This window comes from Drosophila teissieri, chromosome 4 (genome assembly GCF_016746235.2).
Source record: "Drosophila teissieri strain GT53w chromosome 4, Prin_Dtei_1.1, whole genome shotgun sequence".
Classification (NCBI taxonomy): domain Eukaryota; kingdom Metazoa; phylum Arthropoda; class Insecta; order Diptera; family Drosophilidae; genus Drosophila; species Drosophila teissieri.
In genome coordinates, this window is record NC_053033.1 from 439,456 (window position 1) to 460,245 (window position 20,790).

A 20,790-nucleotide genomic window follows, 5' to 3' on the forward strand; every position below is an offset into this window, starting at 1 on the left:
TAATGGCAATGATTTTTTACTGTCTAGAAAAGTAACTTACTGAAATATATATATATTGGAAATGTGAAATTAAAAAAAAGAGTCATTAAAAACATTTTCAATCATTTAATGTTTACTCGGAAATATACTCTAAAATCTTGTTTTGTAATTATCGTTCGAATGAAGCACTAAACAAAAAACTCGTTTTTGTTTTAAACTTTTCTTTACCACTTTTTCTTCTTAACAATTGTTTTACAATTCACAAATATTAATATTGTAATTCGTGCGAGTATATTATAATCGACTTTGCACATTCTCCTGGTATGACTCGTCTCTTAGTGAATTATCGTTCTTTGGAAATTCCTATTCTGACTAATTAATATTACGTTAGATATCACAGAAGATCGGCAGGGTATGCATGCAACATAAGCATGTAACATAACATAAGCTCTTGGAATAAAATTGATTATAAAAAAACTTAATAAATGGATGGCGATCAATGAGAATGTAAATTATCTCAGTGCACAACTTGTATTATACAATTTACATGAAGCAGTTAAGGTCACACTATCAAACAGCACTGTTGATTTTGGTCTATTTATTGTCAAATAGGTAAATTCTCGACAAATATGTAATAAGTCGACTTTTCATAAGTTAAACGATTATCAGGTGGGTCCCTTGCATTTTAAAACAAAGTAACATTTTATAAGTTTATATAAGCACAACTAACTGCTTACACAAATGTTTATTAAGATCGTTGTGAATATGAACTTGAATTATGTGCATTTTATATACATACATGCATAAGTACCTTCAATCTTATTAATTTCCGAATTATTAAAAAAAGTGGTTTTTGAAATCCGATGTCCTTTTTTTGAGAAACATTTAAGTTTACTTTTTTTTAGCTAAAAGTGTTAAAATATTGAACAAAAACAGATTTATTGCCTATGACTCGTAGATTAATTATCATTTACCCGTTACTCGTTAAAGCTGCCAGTTTGGCTGCAAAACATTATTACTTTTCTCCCAATGGTGCCTCTTAGCCAAACTGGCAACAAAATACGGTTGATACTGTTTCCATGTAACACTTTTGCACGTATGCATGTATTTGGGTCCTTCTGTTTTATGTTTAAAATTAAACCGTACGTGATGGCAGTCCACTTCACCAGTTGTTTCTCTTCGCCGCCGAAGAGGAAAGACGGGGCCGTCTGTACCGACTTGCTGCAGCGGCACCACCTCCTATTCTTTCCTGACTAATCGGACAGCTACCTTATATTGTTGACTCGTGTTCTGATGACTGCCTGAACTTCCAGCGGTGAACCCGATTATATAGTTTTTATAGTGCGGTTATTCCTCAAAATCTTCATTCTTACGGTCCTTAGACCGTACGACCGGTGCAAAGTCCAGATTTTTACCGTTACTTTCTTGTAACCCGCACGCATATGTGTGCTGTTTTTGTTTTCCGATACAAAGCGCTGATTCGCGCTGATCCTAGCGAAGTCGATTTCTGAATTTCAGCAAAGCTATATCTACTTTTTATTTTGTGTTTGTTATGTTAAAATTTTAAAACACTACCACTCTCTATAAGTCCTAATTTTTACTAATTAATTGAATAAAAGCTAAAACGCTGCTTTATATTTTTTCTTTACGTGTGTATGTATTTCAGCTTAATCTTCGTAAATCGAATGAAATGGGTAATTGCTTAAAAATAAGAACTTCAGATGACATTTCACTTTTACGCGGCAATGACAGTGCTAACGGGCAAATCAGCGGGGCACAGCCAATGTATCATGTAAGTACCAATGCCCCGGTGCGGTTTTACCAATAATCGACAACTTTTGAAAGAAATACAGTACAGAAATACAGAAAAACAGTAAACCAATGAATGAATTCGTCGAAATATCACCTCAATGTTGTGAAAATCCTTTTTTTATACCCGTCACTCGTAGAGTAAAAGGCATAGCTCGCAAATAACTGTCAACCGTTTTTCGTTTCGCGGTCTGCACTCGAACACAACCGAAATAGACGACGCGCGAGTGCTCTCGCTCTGAACAGAACTTTTCGTTTCTCTTTGTTTTGGTTTTCGGTCAACTGTTCTCAGTCGCGTGGTTCTTGTTATGCTCACTCAACAACAACTCAGAGAGAGCGAGCCAGCTGAACGCTCGCTCGTTGAGGGTCAGCAGAAGACCGAAAAAACGAAAGACTCATCGTAAACGGTCTTTTAAACAAAGATTAGCAAAATTTTTTTTTTTTGGCACAAAAATTAAAACACTCCAAACGCACCGAATCCACAAGCACGTGTGACTTACAAGTTGACTGATAATTCGCATATACATACACAAATGCAAATGCAAAAGACTTTTATTTTCTTCGCTCGTTGCAAAACGGTCAGCGAATAAGCAGAGCAATAGGGAAACACGAAATTTGTTTTTGGTTGAGTACAGACCATTCGTTCAAGAGACACTGGTGGTTCTTGTCTGATTTTTTGCGCAAGTGGTGCGCATAAAACAGTTATTTGGTGACTGCAAGAAACGGTCAACTGTTATTTGCGAGCTCTGGTAAAAGGGTATACTAGATTCGTTGAAAAGTATGTAACAGGCAGAAGGAAGCGTTTCCGACCATATAAAGTGTATATATTCCTGATCAGGATCAATAGCCGAGTCGATCTAGCCATGTCCGTCTGTCCGTATGAACATCGAGATCTCAGGAACTATAAAAGCTAGAAAGTTGAGATTAAGCATGCACACTCCAGAGACATAGACGCAGCTTAAGTTTGTCGATTCATGTAATGCCTCTGTAATGCCCACATACCGCACAAAACTGCAACGCCCACACTTTTGAAAAATGATTTGATATTTTTTAATTTTTGCATTAGTATTGTAAATTTCTATCGATCTGCAGAAAAACTTTTTGCTACGCCCACCCTAACGCCCACAAACCGACAGAAACTGCCACGCCCACACTTTTGAATTTCTCTCGATTTTCCAAAAATCTTTTTGTCACGCCCACAATCCGCCAAAAACTGTCGGTGCTGAAATTTCTGTTTCGCACTTCCCTTAGCTGAGTAACGGGTATCAGATAGTCGGGGAACTCGACTGAAGCGTTCTCTCTTGTTTTGACTTTGAAATGAAGCAAACGGATTCTTGGTCAGTAAATATCTTCCTTTTGTATTATATTTTTCCCCAATTTTTACAGATTTTCCAAAAAAAAGTTGCAATTCTCGACTATTGCATTCTGTCTTGTTGATTATAAATTTGTAACTATAAATACGTGCTCTTTAAGAATGTGAAGATTTGTTATGACGAGAACCGTCTTTCTTTTTATTCTTTATCGCTCTAATTGCAAGGATGCACATTTTTGACCCAGTCAAAATAATAGCAGTGCCATTTAAGTCCGCAATAAAATTAAATTGTAATCACTTTTAAACAAGGTTTGTGGTATTTTACAATACTCTTGGGTGTTTTAGTTCCTTGCATTTTTATTTTTTAATGCCGGGAGGCTTAATATGAAAATTATATATGGCCCAAGTTATTGGTCAAAAGGTTAGGTCGTTGCTTAGGAGGACAGTCAAGGATTCAGCCTTTCGGGCCTGCTGCAAAAATCACTTGTAACATAAATGTAAGTTAATTAGTAATTAAAAGACGACTCAAAGATAATAACCTCATTTCAAGAAACCCAATAAAAGGCGTTAAACACAAAAAAACATGCAGGCAAACGTTTCAAGTTGGCAAGACACCACTTATTTTGGCCCTTGAAGAAGGGGAGGAATGTTTAGGGGTCGGTGAAAACCAGTATGGTTTTTTTCTAAGGAATAGGAAAGCACGGTGGTTCATCAATTATGATTTGGAGAAGAATTCTACATTATTATAGTGTCAAAACCGGATCACGGATCGTTATCTATACATCAGAATTTTTAACGTGATGCTCACATATGCCTTAGAAAACACTCCACTTGTTTAGACGTTCAAACAGGACAATGATTTAAAACAAGTAAACTTTACAAACAGTGCTTTGCCAAGTCGATGACATAGAGTGACCCGCACAGTCAATCCTATCATATCAATTTCATGTGATGTTATGGCAGAAGACTTGGAAATAATATCAAGTAATAAACTTTTGTAAGATTTACAAAAAGAGGCCTATATTAGATTTACATGGAACCCTATTCCTGTGAACAAACAGAATTTAGTTGATAATAAAAATAAAGAATACAAAACAAAATACCGAAGTAAGCCTGAAATATAGGGCTATGTCATAATTTGAATCATTTAAAACCATTTTTTGGCTCTGATGATTTTTGAAAGATTCAGTATTGTTATTTGGACCGAGTAATATTTTGTCCATTTTCCTTTCTTTTTATTTTTTTCTGAAAATTAAATGAATTAACCTAAGAGAATTTTAAAACGTTGCAAAATAATATTTTGACAGCAGCTGTATATACCAACCCCATTGCAAACGAACTCGTTGTTACTGACTATAAAATTATACAAATTATTTGGAAACCAAATCATGAAAAGTGTATCTTGATAGCTAAGCTTCATATAAAAAGAAACGGAGCGGGAATTTTTGGCGTGCCTTAATTAATATGCCAAGTGTAATTTGTTCCGCGCAATTCGATACCATGCAGTCAAAGGTTTCCGACCAATGTATCGTCAATGTATTTAAGATTTTAGCAGAAAGAGTGGTACCCGTTTCTCTTTACGTCATCAAAGATCGCGACTCAATAGATACCCGTTACGCAGAAATTAATTATTTTAAACTTTTTTGTGTTATATTTTTGGTCCCAACGTTATGAAAAAACTTAATAAATGGATGGCGATCAATGAGAATGTAAATTATTTCAGAGCACAACTTGTATTATACAATTTACATGAAGCAGTTAAGGTCACACTATCAAACAGCACTGTTGATTTTGGTCTATTTATTGTCAAATAGGTAAATACTCGACCAATATGTAATAAGTCTACTTTTCATAAGTTAAACGTTTATCAGGTGGGTCCCTTGTAACATTTTATAAGTTTATATAAGCACAACTAACTGCTTACACAAATGTTTATTAAGATCGTTGTGAATATGTACTTGAATTATGTGCATTTTATATACATACATGCATAAGTACCTTCAATCTTATTAATTTCCGAATTATTAACAAAGTGGTTTTTGAAATCCGATGTCCTTTTTTTGAGAAACATTTAAGTTTCCTTTTTTTTTAGCTAAAAGTGTTAAAATATTGAACAAACTTTTTTGTGTTATATTTTTTGTCCCAACGTTATTTTTATTATGATTATAAATATATATTATGCAATATCAATAGTAACAACGAGGTGATATATACTTTTATTATATTATTTAATAAAACTTTAATTTCAGCAGGGCGAGCATTATCAACGAGAATTTTACCCTTCCACGTCGGCTCCGGCAACGCGGCCATCTTCTAATATTCGTCAACTTTCCGATGAAAATCAAGTCAAAATTGCAAAGCGTATTGGATTAATGCAGTACTTGCCGATAGGAACATACGACGGGTGCTCGAAAAAAGAACGAGAATGTGTTATTTGCATGGCTGAATTTTCTATTAATGAAGCTGTGCGTTATCTTCCTTGCATGCATATTTATCATGTTAATTGTATAGATGATTGGTTATTGAGAAGTCTTACTTGTCCCAGTTGCTTAGAGCCTGTTGACGCTGCTTTACTGACGAGTTATGATTCGACATAGCGTTATAAAAATAATAATTTTGCCTCTGTAATGTGTTTTGGGATAACAAAAAAACTTTAGCTTACCAGGTATAAATTATTATTTTATTTAAATTGAATTCATTAATATATTCATTTGTTATTGCTTTATTATCGAAACGTGTTATAATATTTAATTCGTTTTAAACTAAAATAAAATTATATATAAATGCAAGCTCAAGAATTTAAAAGCTAAATTAGTTTGTGTACATATCTAAATGGTTTTACCAATAATAATGCGATAATGGGTATTTCATAAGTCATTGCAAAAAAGATTTAATAAAAGTGAGTTTTATTTAAATTCGTCATTATTTAATTTTGTCTGAATATGGTCTGGTATGATTCTGGGTAGCACCTATCGACGCTCTTCTAGGTGATAAATTCTTTCAGAATTATCTAATTCTATCTTATTATAATTCCAGAATTTTTTAACCGAGCTACCTTTTAAGGTTTACGAAGACTTATACTTTTAATTATACCATTTACTTACATATGCCAATATGAATTGAACAAAACAAAAAAATTTCTCTTTTATGGTTAGAAACTAGCATTAACTTAACAAATGGGTATAAACTCTTAAAACACGTAGATTTAGATGAATAAATTCCTGCTTTTGCTCACCAAAGCGTAACTGAGGATCCTTGCCGAAATAGCACGAACGGTTAAATCGTTCATGTATGCATCGCACCGGTAGAAAAATTTGTTGATACTCAGCCGTGCTCTTGCTATTAACCTTTTCCATGGGTAAGTAAATAAAAACATGTTTTTTGAGTTACTCATTTATTAAATGTAATACGATATAACATTAATTTATGGCTTCAGTGTGTGAGATAAAACCGCTTACATTTTGAGTTAGTTATAGGAAAAATTGTTATATTCAAGGTATGTTTGCCTTTGCATTACAATTATATTAATATTAAGTACCTTTTATATTTTGTTAGCACACATATTAACAAAAAAAATTCGAAAATATACATTTTCTGTACGGATTTTTGTATTATTTGCTGAATTACAGAATGATTTTTAAACAGTTCTTAGCTGCATTTTCTGGTATTTTGAACAAAACATTTTTATAAAAATTCAAAAGAAATTGTTTGTGAACTCACAATTAAGCTGTGCCAGGGATTTTTTTTGAATTGTTATTTTTTAGAATGTGTGCGGTTTGTATGTTTTCTATGGATAAGGATGCCAATGAACTTCAAACTGCGGTTTCAGTATGACTGTGGGATGATAGGCGTTCGACATCTATTTCCGGTATGGTCAGCTCATCAGGTATATTATCGGCATACTCAATGGAAGATGTTTCCGAAAGGCGTTTGCTCAACGAAGTCTGCTTACGCAGTACCTCTGCCAAGGATGTGTTTGTGTGATCACCGTACCGGGCGTCCAGACCCTGGCGGAATGCGTTTACCACACGAATCTAAGCGTACATTTAGTAAAAAGAAAAGAACAACACCAAGAACATTGACAAAAGAGACATAAAAAACAGTATAAGAAGAACATTTTTAATCATTCAAGCTAAAGATCCAATTGTGTATATATGAACATACGTTCATTTATGTATATGTATAGTTCAAATGAAATACAAAATAATGTTCACAATTTTTACTTCGAGCATATGCGCGCACATGAATTGTAATTTAGATCTTAAGCTAATAATGGAATATCCAAAAACCAATAAATTCAGACGGACAAATAATAGTAACGACAGTTCATATATGTAGCTTATCCTATTATATTGCGTTTAAGTTTGTCATAACTCGGACGACCGTAGTTCATCAAATTCCAAATAATTAACAATCTAAAAGCAATGTTCGTTTAATCATGCAATATGCAACAACTATTTCTTGATTTTCATTTAAGTGGTAACGAACAAACACATTAAACAAATTAAATCGTTTTTCTACAGGATAAAAGTTAAACCAAAAACCAGTGGGTAAGATGAACCAACAAAAATCATAGTTTACAAAGAAATGGAACCATCAATATGTTGGATATATTCGGGATTCCGAACCTTTTCTTTTATTACTATAAGTATTGTATCATTTCTATTAGGTGGATTAAATAAATCCGGCATATTTGTTTAAACCTGTGTTTGTCTTCCATTCAGAGATAATTATCACGGACAAACAGACGATTAAAACAAAAAATTTAAATTGTGTTCTTAATGAATGACAAACGTATTAAAAGTATATCATCATAGCTCACTCTAATGGTTACACTTTGGCCGAGATCAAACTTAATATTTCGGCTTATTATAAAACTGTAAAAATAACATAAAACAAAATTGTGAAGGCTTACAGCTTGATCAGTGTTGCTCTTGCTATATGGGACCGGAATTAAGCGTTCTTGCAATTCGCCGCCTATTACCTTTAAGAATGAAGAGAAAGAGAGGGAGATAGAAAGTAACATAGAAAAAATAAGTGGGAAAGAGTAAAATAGTCATAAGAAGGTTGAAATTTATATTAATCTTGCCGCTATAAAATGGATCACTACAAACATTCGGCTTTACTGTATTAATTTTCAATTGTTTAAAAGCAAATAAATATATGTTTTTATAAGTAGAATTTTGTTGTTTAAAAGTATACAAAAATATGTAATTATCATAACAATGTTTGTTTTTTGAAAATAATTTAAATACAAATATTCATGTGATATGATTAAGATTTTTACCTATTAATAATTCTGGAAAGGACACACCAGGTCTGTTATAAGAAATTGGACAATATATGCTAAAGACAAGTATTGATTATATAAAACCTTTTCTGAATTGTCCTGCAAAATGTATTAACATGCCAAGCCCTATTTGCTATGTATGCTCATTTGCACCTACGACCGCTTAATTAGAAGATCAATAGAAATACCTTATTTGTTATTCATTTGTATGCGCCTCTATGTAAATAATATATTTAATCATGTAAATGTCTTTACATCGTAAGATAATTCGCGTTTACAGGCATTTTCAGTATAAATGTAGACATTTGTAAATATATCATTATTAGATATGGAAGAGAACGCCATTGGAATTTTGTGATGTCGAAAGCTGCGATAAAAGTACTGAACAAAGCAGTTATGTTGACAAACAATCAAATGCTTAAAATTTCGGTAATACTACACATTAATCAGAGAAAATACACATAAGATTTGAAATGTGGTTAGTAAAAAAATACAACTAAAGTAATACATTTTTGTTTTTGCAAAAGACGAAGTTAGTTTCCTTAAATGCATGCTTGCTTAAATTTTCTAGATTGAAAAGTTAGGCAATATAAAATGGAACATCATTTTACTTAAACCTCTGGAAAATATTGGTTAATTTCTATTGGGTGTTTCATATACGGATACGGATAAAAACAAGTTAACTTATGTAAATAATGTTACATCTTCGAAATTGCTTACTATACATGCATTTCTGTATTAATAAGCTAAATAAATTCAAGTTGCCCCTTTAGAGTAACAAGTTTAATAGAAAAATTATGGCGCATACTCTTTTTTTTTGAAAAACTTTTTCGAAATAAGCATGTGGTTTCATATATTTTTTTAAACACGTTGAGTCGCTCATTTGGGATTGCGTTTAAAGAAGCATGTCCAGTCTTTTTTGGAATTGTTATTAAGCTTAACCACTTTTTGGTGCCTCAAATGAATTACAAAATTCATTTTAATTGGGACGCTACAATATTTCAAACACCCACTAAAACCGTTTAAATTCGAGTCTCATTCTGTCCATTGGAATGTTTAGTTTCGTTGTTATCACGTATTTCTTGTTGTAAGGTTTGTGCAGTTTTAGAGAAGCTTTGGCTCGAGGAAGGGTCGTCTGAGGGCATTGCTGAGCGCTGGAAAGTTAGTCCGTTGTGCAAAGTACGTTGTTGCTGCTGCGGGTCTTCGTCAATATAAGATATGTCCGGCGGCAGCATGGCACTTGACACGTTGTGTTGAGTCTGCGATGGTAGTTTTGGTTGCTGTTGTTGCTGGTGCTTGATGTAATTGGGGTTCAGTAGATTAAAATTGTACAACGGGTGACCACCGCCCACTGCAACTGGGATACCCGCACGGGGACTGCGTAAGCTATGTAAACTGTGCATCGATCGGCGTTCATTTAGGTCTTCCAATGTCGAACGGAAAGCACGAATCACACGCAACTGAAACAAACAAAATTAGACAAAAAACGAACAAAAACGGGAACATAAGCATAAAAGAAACAACAAACAAAACAACATTACAGTTTAAATATACATATATATTTTTGCATATACTTCATGTAAATTCCTATTTAAAAAATTAAATATGAAATGAATAATAAAAAAAAAAAAGCACAAAACAAATTAGTTTTTTTGGGTGTCTATAAAACGCTTTATATACAACTATTTAAATTTTCATCTTAGCAATATAAGTTCTTTGCATTTGCCGCTAAGGGAGTTGTTTCATACATACGTGTAGTGTAAAAAATAGAGTTTTTCACATGCATATAAGTTTTATTAGATAAGGCGGGCTCAAATTTTTGATATTTTCCAAATAAAGCGGACGAACAAATGTGTATAGAATTTGAGTTTATTTTTAGTTCGTAAACAATAAAAGTACCTTTCGCCTGTAAAAATTAATACTGTTAGATATATTATAATTATAATTCAAATGTAAGTTTCTTAGTACCTGGAAAAGGTATTTTATTAGATGATGAATGAGGTAGCGCATGATAAAACGGTTTAGGTTTTCGCGCTTATTATTCGTATGGTTTGATAAGTTTTAGATCAGGTTCTCTGCTGTTAGATAACCCGTGAATAATTATTGTAGCAATATTTTTTAAGAAGCTTTTACAGCATAGTCACCCCAAGATTATGATTTTTTTACCAAACTCGTAAGCCGTATAATTTGATTAATTAAAGCGCCGTTCTTTTTCTTGCATCTAAATTTAGGTAATTATGGTACCAGCTACCTAGATAACGTTAGATTTTGTTCATTGTATACATTACAATTTGTTCATTTAGTTTAATTGTATGATACGTAATTGCATGTGTCTCTCCATTTTATTATATAAAATAAATTGAAACTTAAAACGTGACATCAAAAATCAGTTAAGAACTCAAATAACGATTTCATGCGTTGGAAGAAAAACCAAAAATGTTTTCGACTTGCAATTAGAAATTTACAATTATAAAATTATATTGAAATTTTAAATGAAGCAATAACAAAAAAGCAAATTAGTTTGGGCAAGAAAAAAGTTAACCTACCGTTGCAGTAATAATATTTAGAAAAAAAAAAGAACGAGTCTAATATACCTTTTACCCTACGACTAACAAGTATAAACACTGATGTATACTGAATAAGAATACCTAATGATAAAAAAACAACAAAACTATGACTCTTTCATCATCTCTTCATATTTAATTATTTTCCGATTGCTCCTATAGCAGATACATGATGTACTCATCCGATTTTGATTAAATTAAAATTGATATTGAATATTAAAAATGTATGTATACTGTCTTAAAACGCAATGATCAAGGAAGGTACAATTAAACCGAGAAACTAGCAAAAAACGAACGTAAGGACATGGTGTGCGAGAGGTTGAAGTAAGTCACAATCAAAAAAAAGAGTCTACCATATGACTAGACCGTTTTGCAATTTGTGGACGTTTGACATGATTGTGGCATATCGATAGGAGTTGAAAAAAATACAAATAATAAAATAAATAATTTGCAGCATGTGGGCGTGATAGTTTCGGGCGTTTTGTGCTTTCGGGCGAATTGAGCTCGTGAAAATCTTCTGAAGCAATCTTGCGCTGCGTACTAGTCACTAAAATCTCCACGCTTAATCTTAACTGTACATTGTTTCCAAATTTTTGAAGATTTTACGAAAAGGAATCTAGTATACCCATTTACTCTACGAGTAGTAATGGGTTCAACCACAATAATTTCAAACGTCCCTGGCTTTCGGCTTTTGTTTTTAGCATATTTTTATCTCCTTTGCACGCCCCATTATGAAATACCCGGTACCATAATTGACTATGGCGTTATTTCTTGTTTTTCGTGAGGATTACCAAACTTTTTTTTTAGTTGTTTGCGCTATTACAATACTGCGGAAGTATGTACATAGTACAGAAACAGACAAACAGAAATATTTCATTTAGCATAGTCTTTTGACACAAATAGTTAAATCATTTATATGCATACAAAAATCCATCCGGAAAGTCAAAACTTTTCGTTTTTATGTGAAAGAATTCTAAATTTTCAGATAAACATTACGAGCAAAGGCCGAAACCAATATTAGTAAGATGTGATTAATAAATCAACAATCTATGCCTTAATTTAAAAATCTGCTATAAGAAATCTCAATTATAGAACATTTATAAAAAAGTTTATATAAAAAGGACTATATGACATCAACATGTTTGAGCATACATAAGCTAAATACAAAATGATTGTAATTTAGGTGGACTAAAAACAAATTATCGTACAAACCGAATGGTGAAATACTAACCAAATATATTTATTTATATTTTTATATATTTATTTATATATTTATATATTTATATATTTATATATTTATATATTTATATATTTATATATTTATATATTTATATATTTATATATTTATATATTTATATATTTATATATTTATATATTTTTATATTTTTATATTTATATATTTATATATTTATATATTTATATATATTTTCATGTATGATTTTTACCGTCACTTTGTAAAGACGACTGTTTTATTAAAGAAAATGTAATGTGTAAAGTGAGAATGTTTATTAAAGAGCTAAACCAGATGTTTGGAGAGGTGTCATACAGAACCATTTAAAAACCATTTATTAAATATTTATGATGTCCACTTTTTTTAACCGGTTCTTTACTAAATTTCCGCCATCTTTTTCTTGTAATTCTAGATATTACTTTATAAGAATAATAATAACGAACAAATTAAAACGTTCTGGTCGTAAGGGAGAAATTCGGACAGCATTTGTTATTAGTTGTGTGCTGGTATAGTTCAGTGTAAACTTCCGCGAACATGTAAGAAAACTATAGGTACATTTGTATATGCGAGCAGAGCTTTACTCTAAGCAGCATATGTACTCATTCGATTGTGAATGATTGACGATTTGTACTACTAAAGTTTTTACTTTTATCGACGTGCATGGTGGGTTTCGTTAATAAGGTTTTAAGTAAAGTAAAAATAAAAATATTTATTACGTACGTTTGAATGCCCTTTTGGAAGTTTAGAGATGGATTAGCTTTTGTTTTAAAGGTGGTTGTAGAAGAAAGTTTAGAAGAAATCAGAGAAATGGTAGTAAACATACAGAACTTGAAGCAGAGCAGAAGACACTTTTAGCCCGATGTTGCTGTTGTAGTTGTATATTGTAGTTTCAATTAGTAACTGATGCATCTTTTGATGGTGATCGATTGATTGTTTTTTGTCAGATTTATAGTTGTTTTAGTTTTTGATACCATTTAGTAATATTAAATATAGAAGTATGATTAATATAAATTTAAGTTGCCGTATTAATTTTATTTTTTTGTTGAATACTATTGTTTTGTTACAATCAAGTAGTGTCAATTTAATTGATTATACTAACACACATTTTCGAAGAACAAAAATTGAAGAAATTTATATGTAACTAAGTATAAAGACAGACAATCTGTCTACAAAACTATTTTATCGGTTCAAGAAGTTAATTACCTATACAATTTTACTATTGTCATTTCTTTCTACTTTGTTGTGGTCTATTCCAGTGCCATAAATTTATGTTATAATGAACATATGAAAATTTAATTTATATGCTTTTTGTAACGTTAAACACATACTTCATTTTAGCACTTAGATAAGTGTTGGACTTTGCGAGGATAATTGCGGGTTAGTTTCAATATTACATTTATGTAGATCTTGTTGAAATTTTATTGCAACTGTCAATTACACCTCAGTCTCTCGTATTGGTTCCGCCAGCTTTAAATTACAAAAATTAATAACAAATATCTCATAATTACTTTTGAAACAAACGATAATGAAATTTTAAAGCGGATCAATCAATAATTTTAGAATTGAAGAAGAATAATATTAATTGTAGAAAATAATCAAGAAAGTAAAAGGTATAGACTGGTGTATATGTATATAAATATATATGTATAATGAGCAGATCTTTTTCTAATGAAAGAAACAAAAAGTAAAAGTAAGTTTGTGTTAAATGTCATAAATTTATAACCTCTATGGTCATACGTAAAACAATTATACGTAAAACGTAGCAACCGGATACTTTAGTTTACATGTACTTTTTAAAATATCGCAATTATTTAAAAAAAGATTTCTTTCATTTTCTCTAAGATTAGTTTATCCAAATAGCCATATATCTATATAGTCAGCTGGCGACTAAAATAGGTACCTTTCCATGTTAGATTTTTGACATAGCTAATTTACTATTATAGGAAGTGAAACATTTAACCAAGAAAAAAAATTATTTATAAAAAAGGAGAGGAATAATGCGAATTCGAAGAGCTCCAACTATTTTTTGTCCAAAATCCACACCGAATCCAGAGTGCCACAGTATCAATAGTACCGTGACACAAGCAACAGACAGTTTTTTCCTATATAACGAACATTTTAGATTTTAGCCAATTTTAAAATTACTATTCATTAATTTGTGCCTTCCTGAAAACCTGTTATTGTAAATTATAATAGCTTCATTCATAGTAACCGCACCCTAATCGTAACCAGTAATAATGTTCTGTAAAACAAACGCCGCTAATAAAATTACGTAATGGAAAACATTGTTTCTTTTAATTTGAATCTTGGTGAAGCAGCAAAGAAGTAGAGAATTGCGTAATAGAGCTACTAATTTGTATAAGTTATAAATGTGTGTAAGTAAGGATACCCAGTTTACATGCAAATATTATAGTGCACTTGGTACAAAAATGAAATTAGTAACGCACGGACAAAAATAAAACATGTAATCGAAACTGTCTTTTTACCGGAGTTCGATGAGCTACAACTTTTAATGATTATTCGTATATTTGCCGATTTGTTTGCCTGAATACATTCATGATAATTTAGCTAAGCCGCTAGGAGATCAACAATTTGCATATATTATTTTGAAAATTACCGTTGAACAACAACGTTTTTCACGAGTTAAGGAATTACTTTTATTATGCTATTCTATACATAAGAAAATGTTCATTGATTTTATATTAACCTATTTACCAGAATTACAAAATAGTAGAAATAAGATACAAGTGAAAAAAGGTAAAATCACCATTGTATATACTTCCCATAGGACGCAGGCCCAGTTACAAAAAAAAAAAAAAAAATCCCCTTTTGACATTGCGCTTTTAAACGGCAATGAATCAGAAATTCAGGTGAAATAACTATAGATTATCTGTCATTGACTTAAAACAATAAAATCCAAGGATAAGATTTTTCAAAAAGTCTCCCGTATAGGACAAAGTCCAAGTAACTTTTATACATCAACTCCACACTAAAATATTGTTAGTATTATTATTAATATTAAAATAAAATAAGCCTTATATTCTTTTATACTATATTAGCGATAATTTAAGCTGTAAAAAATATATATCAAGACTTAAATTCACATTAGCATTTTCTTAAACATAAACTATTGTTCGATTTTGTGACTGATAATAGAAAACGAGGTAATCCGTTCGACATTTGATATATGTAGTGGTAAACAGTGGAGTAGCTCACATTTTGTAGATAACAAACCAAACCATTAAACGGACCACCGCGGCTGATTTCGTTAACAAATCGGACTACTTCGTTTTCTATGGAACGCCTAGCTTGAAATGAATTAAAACTTCTTACTGAAAGAAAACAAGAGATGGCGACGAAACTGGAAACAATTAAGAAAGAAGCCAGAGTTGACCCTCTAAATATTAATTGTTATCTTTTATAATAGAGAATAGAATAAAATACGCTTTACGATTTATTTAAAAACTTAATTATCAGCATGTCGCGGAACTAATTGGCAAATCGGAAGCCTATTATCAATCGTTAAGGCTCGAGCCTCAAACCGAAACCAAAGCCAAAATGATATGGGTTGGTTATAAAGTCGTGCTATTTGATAACAGGAAAATACATCTGTGAAATTCATTTCGGACAGCGGCTTTAAATATCTCATTATTTAGCAACTTTTGGTTCAACGGAGTTAGGAAGAGATCAACATATTAAATAGGCGAATGAAGGAAGATCTATAAAATATATAAGGATAACACAATCTGGATCATAAAAACAGCAAGTCAATCTGGTCCTTATGGTCTTTGCTTTTGTTGGTCGTAAGTGTCAGAGATATTTGTTAGCCTCTAAACTTGCACACTTTTCAACTGTGTCCTTTCCAGAATGGTACATATATGTACATCTTGCTTTTTATAACAAGCAACAGAAATGGTTAAAATGGTTTTTTGTAAACTAAAATTGTGTAGTACATAAATATGTATTTACAGTTAAAAAAACAATTTAAGCAAGAGCCCTTATTTTTCTGTAAATGTATAAATAAGCATGTTTCAGAGACTAGTCCGAAATGGGTAAGAATTAATGCATATTAACATAAGCAACACACAATAAGTTCTCATTAATGGCAGGGTGCGAATAATATAAAAGTCAATTTTAAAAACAAAACTGGAGATGATTTTGGTTTTTGATATAACAAAACACTGTCTAGCTGCCAATACATAAAATCATAGACAATTCTTACCGGTACTGAAATCTGGTCGTTAGTTGAGTTTGCACGTGAGTTTTCAATTGCAATTAATGATGGTAATGACGATAGTCATACGTACAAAGAAAATTCGTTAATTTTTGTAGGTTTATTAATTTTTTTTTGTTATGTTTTATATAGTTTTCCAATTAGTTTTTTATAGTAATTTATGTTGTAGGTTGAATCAATCGGGAATGGATAAGCAATAATTATAAAGGGATGAAAAATATTGAAATAAAATTAGAAGGTTTAGCAACATTTTTTGCATGATGTTTATGGTGATTGTGGTTCTTGTATTACTATATATTTGCTATCTAAACTCTTAAATTCGGTAATACAAATAATGTTGTGATGTTAATATAAACATTCCGATAAACATCCATCACTATATGATATATGACGTTTTAAGTTTTATTTCGAAATACTTATCCAAAGTTTAAAAAAAGTATCAACACATGAAACCAACAACATACGCCCTTATAGATTGAGTAAAGTTTATACTATAACATTAAAGAAATTTTTCACCGCCTCGAGTAAATAAAGTGGCAGACAAATATTGCAGATAGGATTATTGTAATGTGAGTATCTGGATGGTTCTAAACAAATCCGGATATTTTCGATTATCTCGGATAAAAATGTTAATCCACGAAACTAACGAAATCCATTATCTGAAATATACAATTGGTTCGGAACTATGAATAGGAGCTTTCCACCAAAGACATTAGAATAACAAGATGCGTAACGGGCCTAAATCAATTTTGATCTAATAAACGATTTGATTAATGTTTTGTTCAATTTCAATTTGATCTAATAAAATATTTCAGCTTTAAGCAAACGGATTTAGATAAGTTAAAAAAAACTACAAATTTGGCGCGCTTTTTTTCCCACCCAATATTGCGCCCTTTTTAAAAATATTAAATCAGAATATAACAAAATAATTCAACTGAATCTTATTTGCATTTTAAATACTGAAAATGAAATAAAATTGGTCATTTACATACTAGTGACTAGTTGTCTTAATAAATATACTAAATAATTAAAACATATACGAAGTAAATTATTATAACTACTGTAATTTATAAAAAATATGTTCCAATTGCGGAATAACCCAAGAATCATTGTCTTCTTATATATTTCACACGTCACAAGCTGAATACTCTAATGACAATTATTCTAATATAAGGTCATTTATGAAATTTATTATGTATTATTATGTACATAGATTCGGCTATTATTATTTCTTTGCTGTATTTTAAAAATGGTTGTGTTAAGGCAAAACTAGAGTTTTTACGTGGCAATTTATTAAAAATAAAAAGGGCATATTTTGTCAAATTTGCAATGCATAAGCATAGGTGTGCAGTGTACAGTGTACAGTGGTCGGCTGTCACTGTATGCGTACAAGAGAGCTGCTGGCTCTAGAGCTTTCCGCTTTCTGGCTCTTAAACAAAAATTCGAAAGAGCCTAGAGCCAGGTCTAGATCCAGCACAAAAAAATCGTCTGCAAAGAACTTGTTTGGCGTTACGCATCTTGTTATTCTAATGTCTTTGTTTCCACCCTGTTCCAATTTTCACTTCCGAAAGATTGTTACGGAATTGAATTGCCCTCTGAAAAAACATTTCACAAGGCATTCAGATGACGAATTTGAAATATGGAAAACGAAAATTAACTTTACAAGGAAATTATATTTGTATTATAATTCATGATAATCGCTGGACCTATATATTAAAAAACACTAATGTGAATATTTGGTCTTTATAAAAGTGAAAATTAAATTTTGTCAATGAAATAAGTTTTTATATTTAGAATAGCATTTTATTTAAAGAGAAATTCTCACGTGACGTTAGGCATAGGCTTTATTTTCGACTTTGTTAGAGGACGCATTTAGACTGATAAAATTATATTTTTATTCCTTTACATTTTTGATGTAAATGTGAATTGCCTTATTTCTTTTTATCTTATTTGTATTTATTAACTAGTTGTTTTAGCTGTAAGTATTTTGTTAAGTTTGAAGAAGTTTGGATGCAAACTTTTGTGTGGGCACAAGAGAGATACCTTTGACCGCACAAAAATGCAATATTTTTCTTAGATTTATTGGTTGAGGCAATTACGGTCGTTTCGCAACTCTGTCCTGTTAAAAACTTAGTAGGACTACCCTACAAATGACTTCGATTTACAAATGTTTAGAAAAAAGTATTTACTGCTTATCGTTTAGAATTGCATTTGTTCACACGTACACACATTCTATAAAAAGCGATCCAAAATTTTATCAACCATGAGGTTTAAAACTTGTAAAACTAGTAAAAGCATATGCTTTTGTTTAAGGCCCACTCATGACTATTGGGGGTTCAGTTTAACACGCAATGGAATTTTTATAAAATGTTCCTAACAATTAAGGATAATTTTGTTCTGTTACAATTTTTTTCATTGCTAACTTCGAGTAAAAATTGGAACTGGTCAGTTTGTTTATCGACTTTGCACCAATTTATTAAAACAAAAGTCATTTACTTAAAGTTTTGTTTTACAAGCGAAACAACAACGGAGAAGGCAAATATCTTTTATATTTTCAAGTGATAAACATGGAAACGAGACATTTCTTAATATCCTAATTTATGCTGCAATTTTATTTTAAATTACATTATTAAAATGAGACCTTAAAACTCCTAATGGTGCTCAAGTCAGCTTTTTAAAAAAACAGGCATAAGGAAACGCCTGCCTTTCGACACTCACGGCCTTCAGATACCCATTACTAGAGAAAGTGCAAAGAAGAAATTTCAAAATTTGTTTGGCATATCAATAGAAATGAGCAAGACAATAATCTAATGAAAGAAAATTAACACAGTTTTCAAAAGTGTGGGCGTGACAGTTGAAATCATCTTTGCATCTTTCAGAAGCAAACCTTGGACAGTGAGATAGCGACCTGTTGCACTACGTGCGGCTGGATAGGCTGGCAACCAGGCGAAGGATAACCCAACCGCAGGCACCAAATGCCCTTTAAATGGGAACCCATTTAGGTTAGGGCCATCCCAACTGCCAAACCACCAAGCTCGGCTGCAGTACACTTTCAGCTCATGGGGACGAACACTTGTGGCTGGCACTGTGGCCAACTGAGTTTAGCCATCCATAAATATTTATTTACCCGCTCGTCGGCTTGCGATTGTAATTGTTGTACCCGATTGTCAATAGCTGTGTAGAGCAACTACCCTCGGCCCAATTCTTGCTTGTTTGCTTTACAATTTTTACGAGTGAAATTAATTAATAAACACAAAAGAGCGCAGGCGGGAATTCGGCAATGGAGCACTAGAGCAATGAATCAGTGTACAAATAAACAAAAAAGCCTCAACATTTATTGTTTACAATAGCTAAATAACCAACACACGAATCACAAGATTTTTATGGAGACCAAAAATAGTTCTATGGCTGCCGTCGAAAATCTGGTATCTATATGGACCAGTCTACATTTTTTTGCTCTTTGTAGTGGCGGAAAATTAGTGAAGCACTGGTCAGCCGTGAAAGTCTTTCGCAGAGAGATATGGTAGATGGGCTAGAAGAGCATGACATATACTGTTGTGTCGATATTTTCTGCGCGGACCTTGAAAATTTATGGTGGGGACACGCAAACTTCTCAACAAGCCGTACCAATATCAGCAGCTGGTCTCATATTAGCCCGGTAAGGCTAAGGTAATGGCAATTGGATCCGTAACTTTGGGATAAGGATTGGCTCTGAAGATAGAGATAGTCGTGCTTGATTGGGAAACAATAAGAAAAATAGAGTTTCTAACTAGAATACTCACTAGAATATCCAAGCTTAATGTGAATATGAAACGGACGGGCATGTCTATATGGACTCGGCTGTTGATATTGATCAAGAATATACAAATATACTTTATATGATCGCCAATGTTTCCTTCATTGCGTTTCAAACTTCTGATTGAATTCACTATACCTCCTGCAAAGTCATCACCAGAATCTTTCAACTATAATGCAAGGAACTTAAAGACTTGCGAATATATGTAGTGTCATAAAAGTCCTACAAGTGGTACGAGAGACAGCAAAAGTCGGAAATACGGAGACTAAAATTTGCATTTAATTTAATGAGGTTAAGAAAGTAAGTTCCTTAGATCACAGACAGACATTACCAGATCGACATAAGTTGTGGTTATGATCAAGGATGTACATATATACTTTATATGGTCGAAAACCTTTCGCCTTCCTATTACGTAGTTTTCAACGAACCTTGTATAACAGTGTGAGCAAGACCAGCGGGGCAATCTTTTAAAATAAGATCAGAAAAACTAGGCGTTACAAAAATATATATACTTTATATCATGACTTTATTTTATTTATGACTAAAAAAAACGTTCAAAAGTTGTTGAAGTTTAA

The 20,790-nt window shown here is 31.9% G+C and overlaps 2 protein-coding genes across 13 annotated transcripts in view; one reads left to right on the forward strand and one right to left on the reverse strand.

Annotated features, from left to right (window-relative positions):
* Positions 1-529: 529 nt before the first annotated feature.
* On the forward strand, positions 530-5,966 carry LOC122622849 (RING finger protein 11). Of its 3 annotated transcripts, none has more exons than XM_043801431.1 (3): positions 530-648; positions 1,646-1,771; positions 5,350-5,849. In XM_043801431.1, the coding sequence occupies exons 2-3, from the start codon at positions 1,670-1,672 to the stop codon at positions 5,695-5,697; spliced, it is 450 nt and encodes a 149-aa protein (XP_043657366.1). In that variant the 5' UTR covers positions 530-648; positions 1,646-1,669; the 3' UTR covers positions 5,698-5,849. The 3 variants fall into 3 exon arrangements, with proteins under 3 accessions (XP_043657366.1, XP_043657367.1, XP_043657368.1); XM_043801432.1 differs by having other exon boundaries at positions 567-591; positions 5,350-5,856; XM_043801433.1 differs by lacking the exon at positions 530-648 and adding an exon at positions 1,161-1,294 and having other exon boundaries at positions 5,353-5,966.
* A 566-nt stretch (positions 5,967-6,532) lies between these two features.
* Positions 6,533-20,790, reverse strand: part of LOC122622848 (plasma membrane calcium-transporting ATPase 1) — a 30,387-nt gene continuing 16,129 nt past the window's right edge. For 5 of the 10 annotated variants that reach the window (XM_043801424.1, XM_043801423.1, XM_043801422.1 and 2 more), the window contains one exon: positions 9,159-9,850. In XM_043801424.1, coding sequence (XP_043657359.1) covers positions 9,413-9,850 — 438 coding nt within the window. In that variant the 3' untranslated portion in view covers positions 9,159-9,412. Of the gene's footprint in view, positions 7,135-8,015; positions 8,085-9,158; positions 9,851-13,383; positions 13,653-16,407; positions 16,420-20,790 lie in introns of those variants that run through there. The other 5 variants (XM_043801428.1, XM_043801427.1, XM_043801426.1 and 2 more) reach the window with 4 other exon arrangements.

What these genes read in the sequence shown, in the direction of transcription:
- LOC122622849 (XM_043801431.1), top strand. Translation starts at nt 1,670, where the DNA reads ATGGGTAATTGCTTAAAAATAAGAACTTCAGATGACATTTCACTTTTA. An exon ending in GGGCACAGCCAATGTATCAT is followed by an intron (nt 1,772 to 5,349) that starts GTAAGTACCAAT and finishes CTTTAATTTCAG; the next exon opens with CAGGGCGAGCATTATCAACG.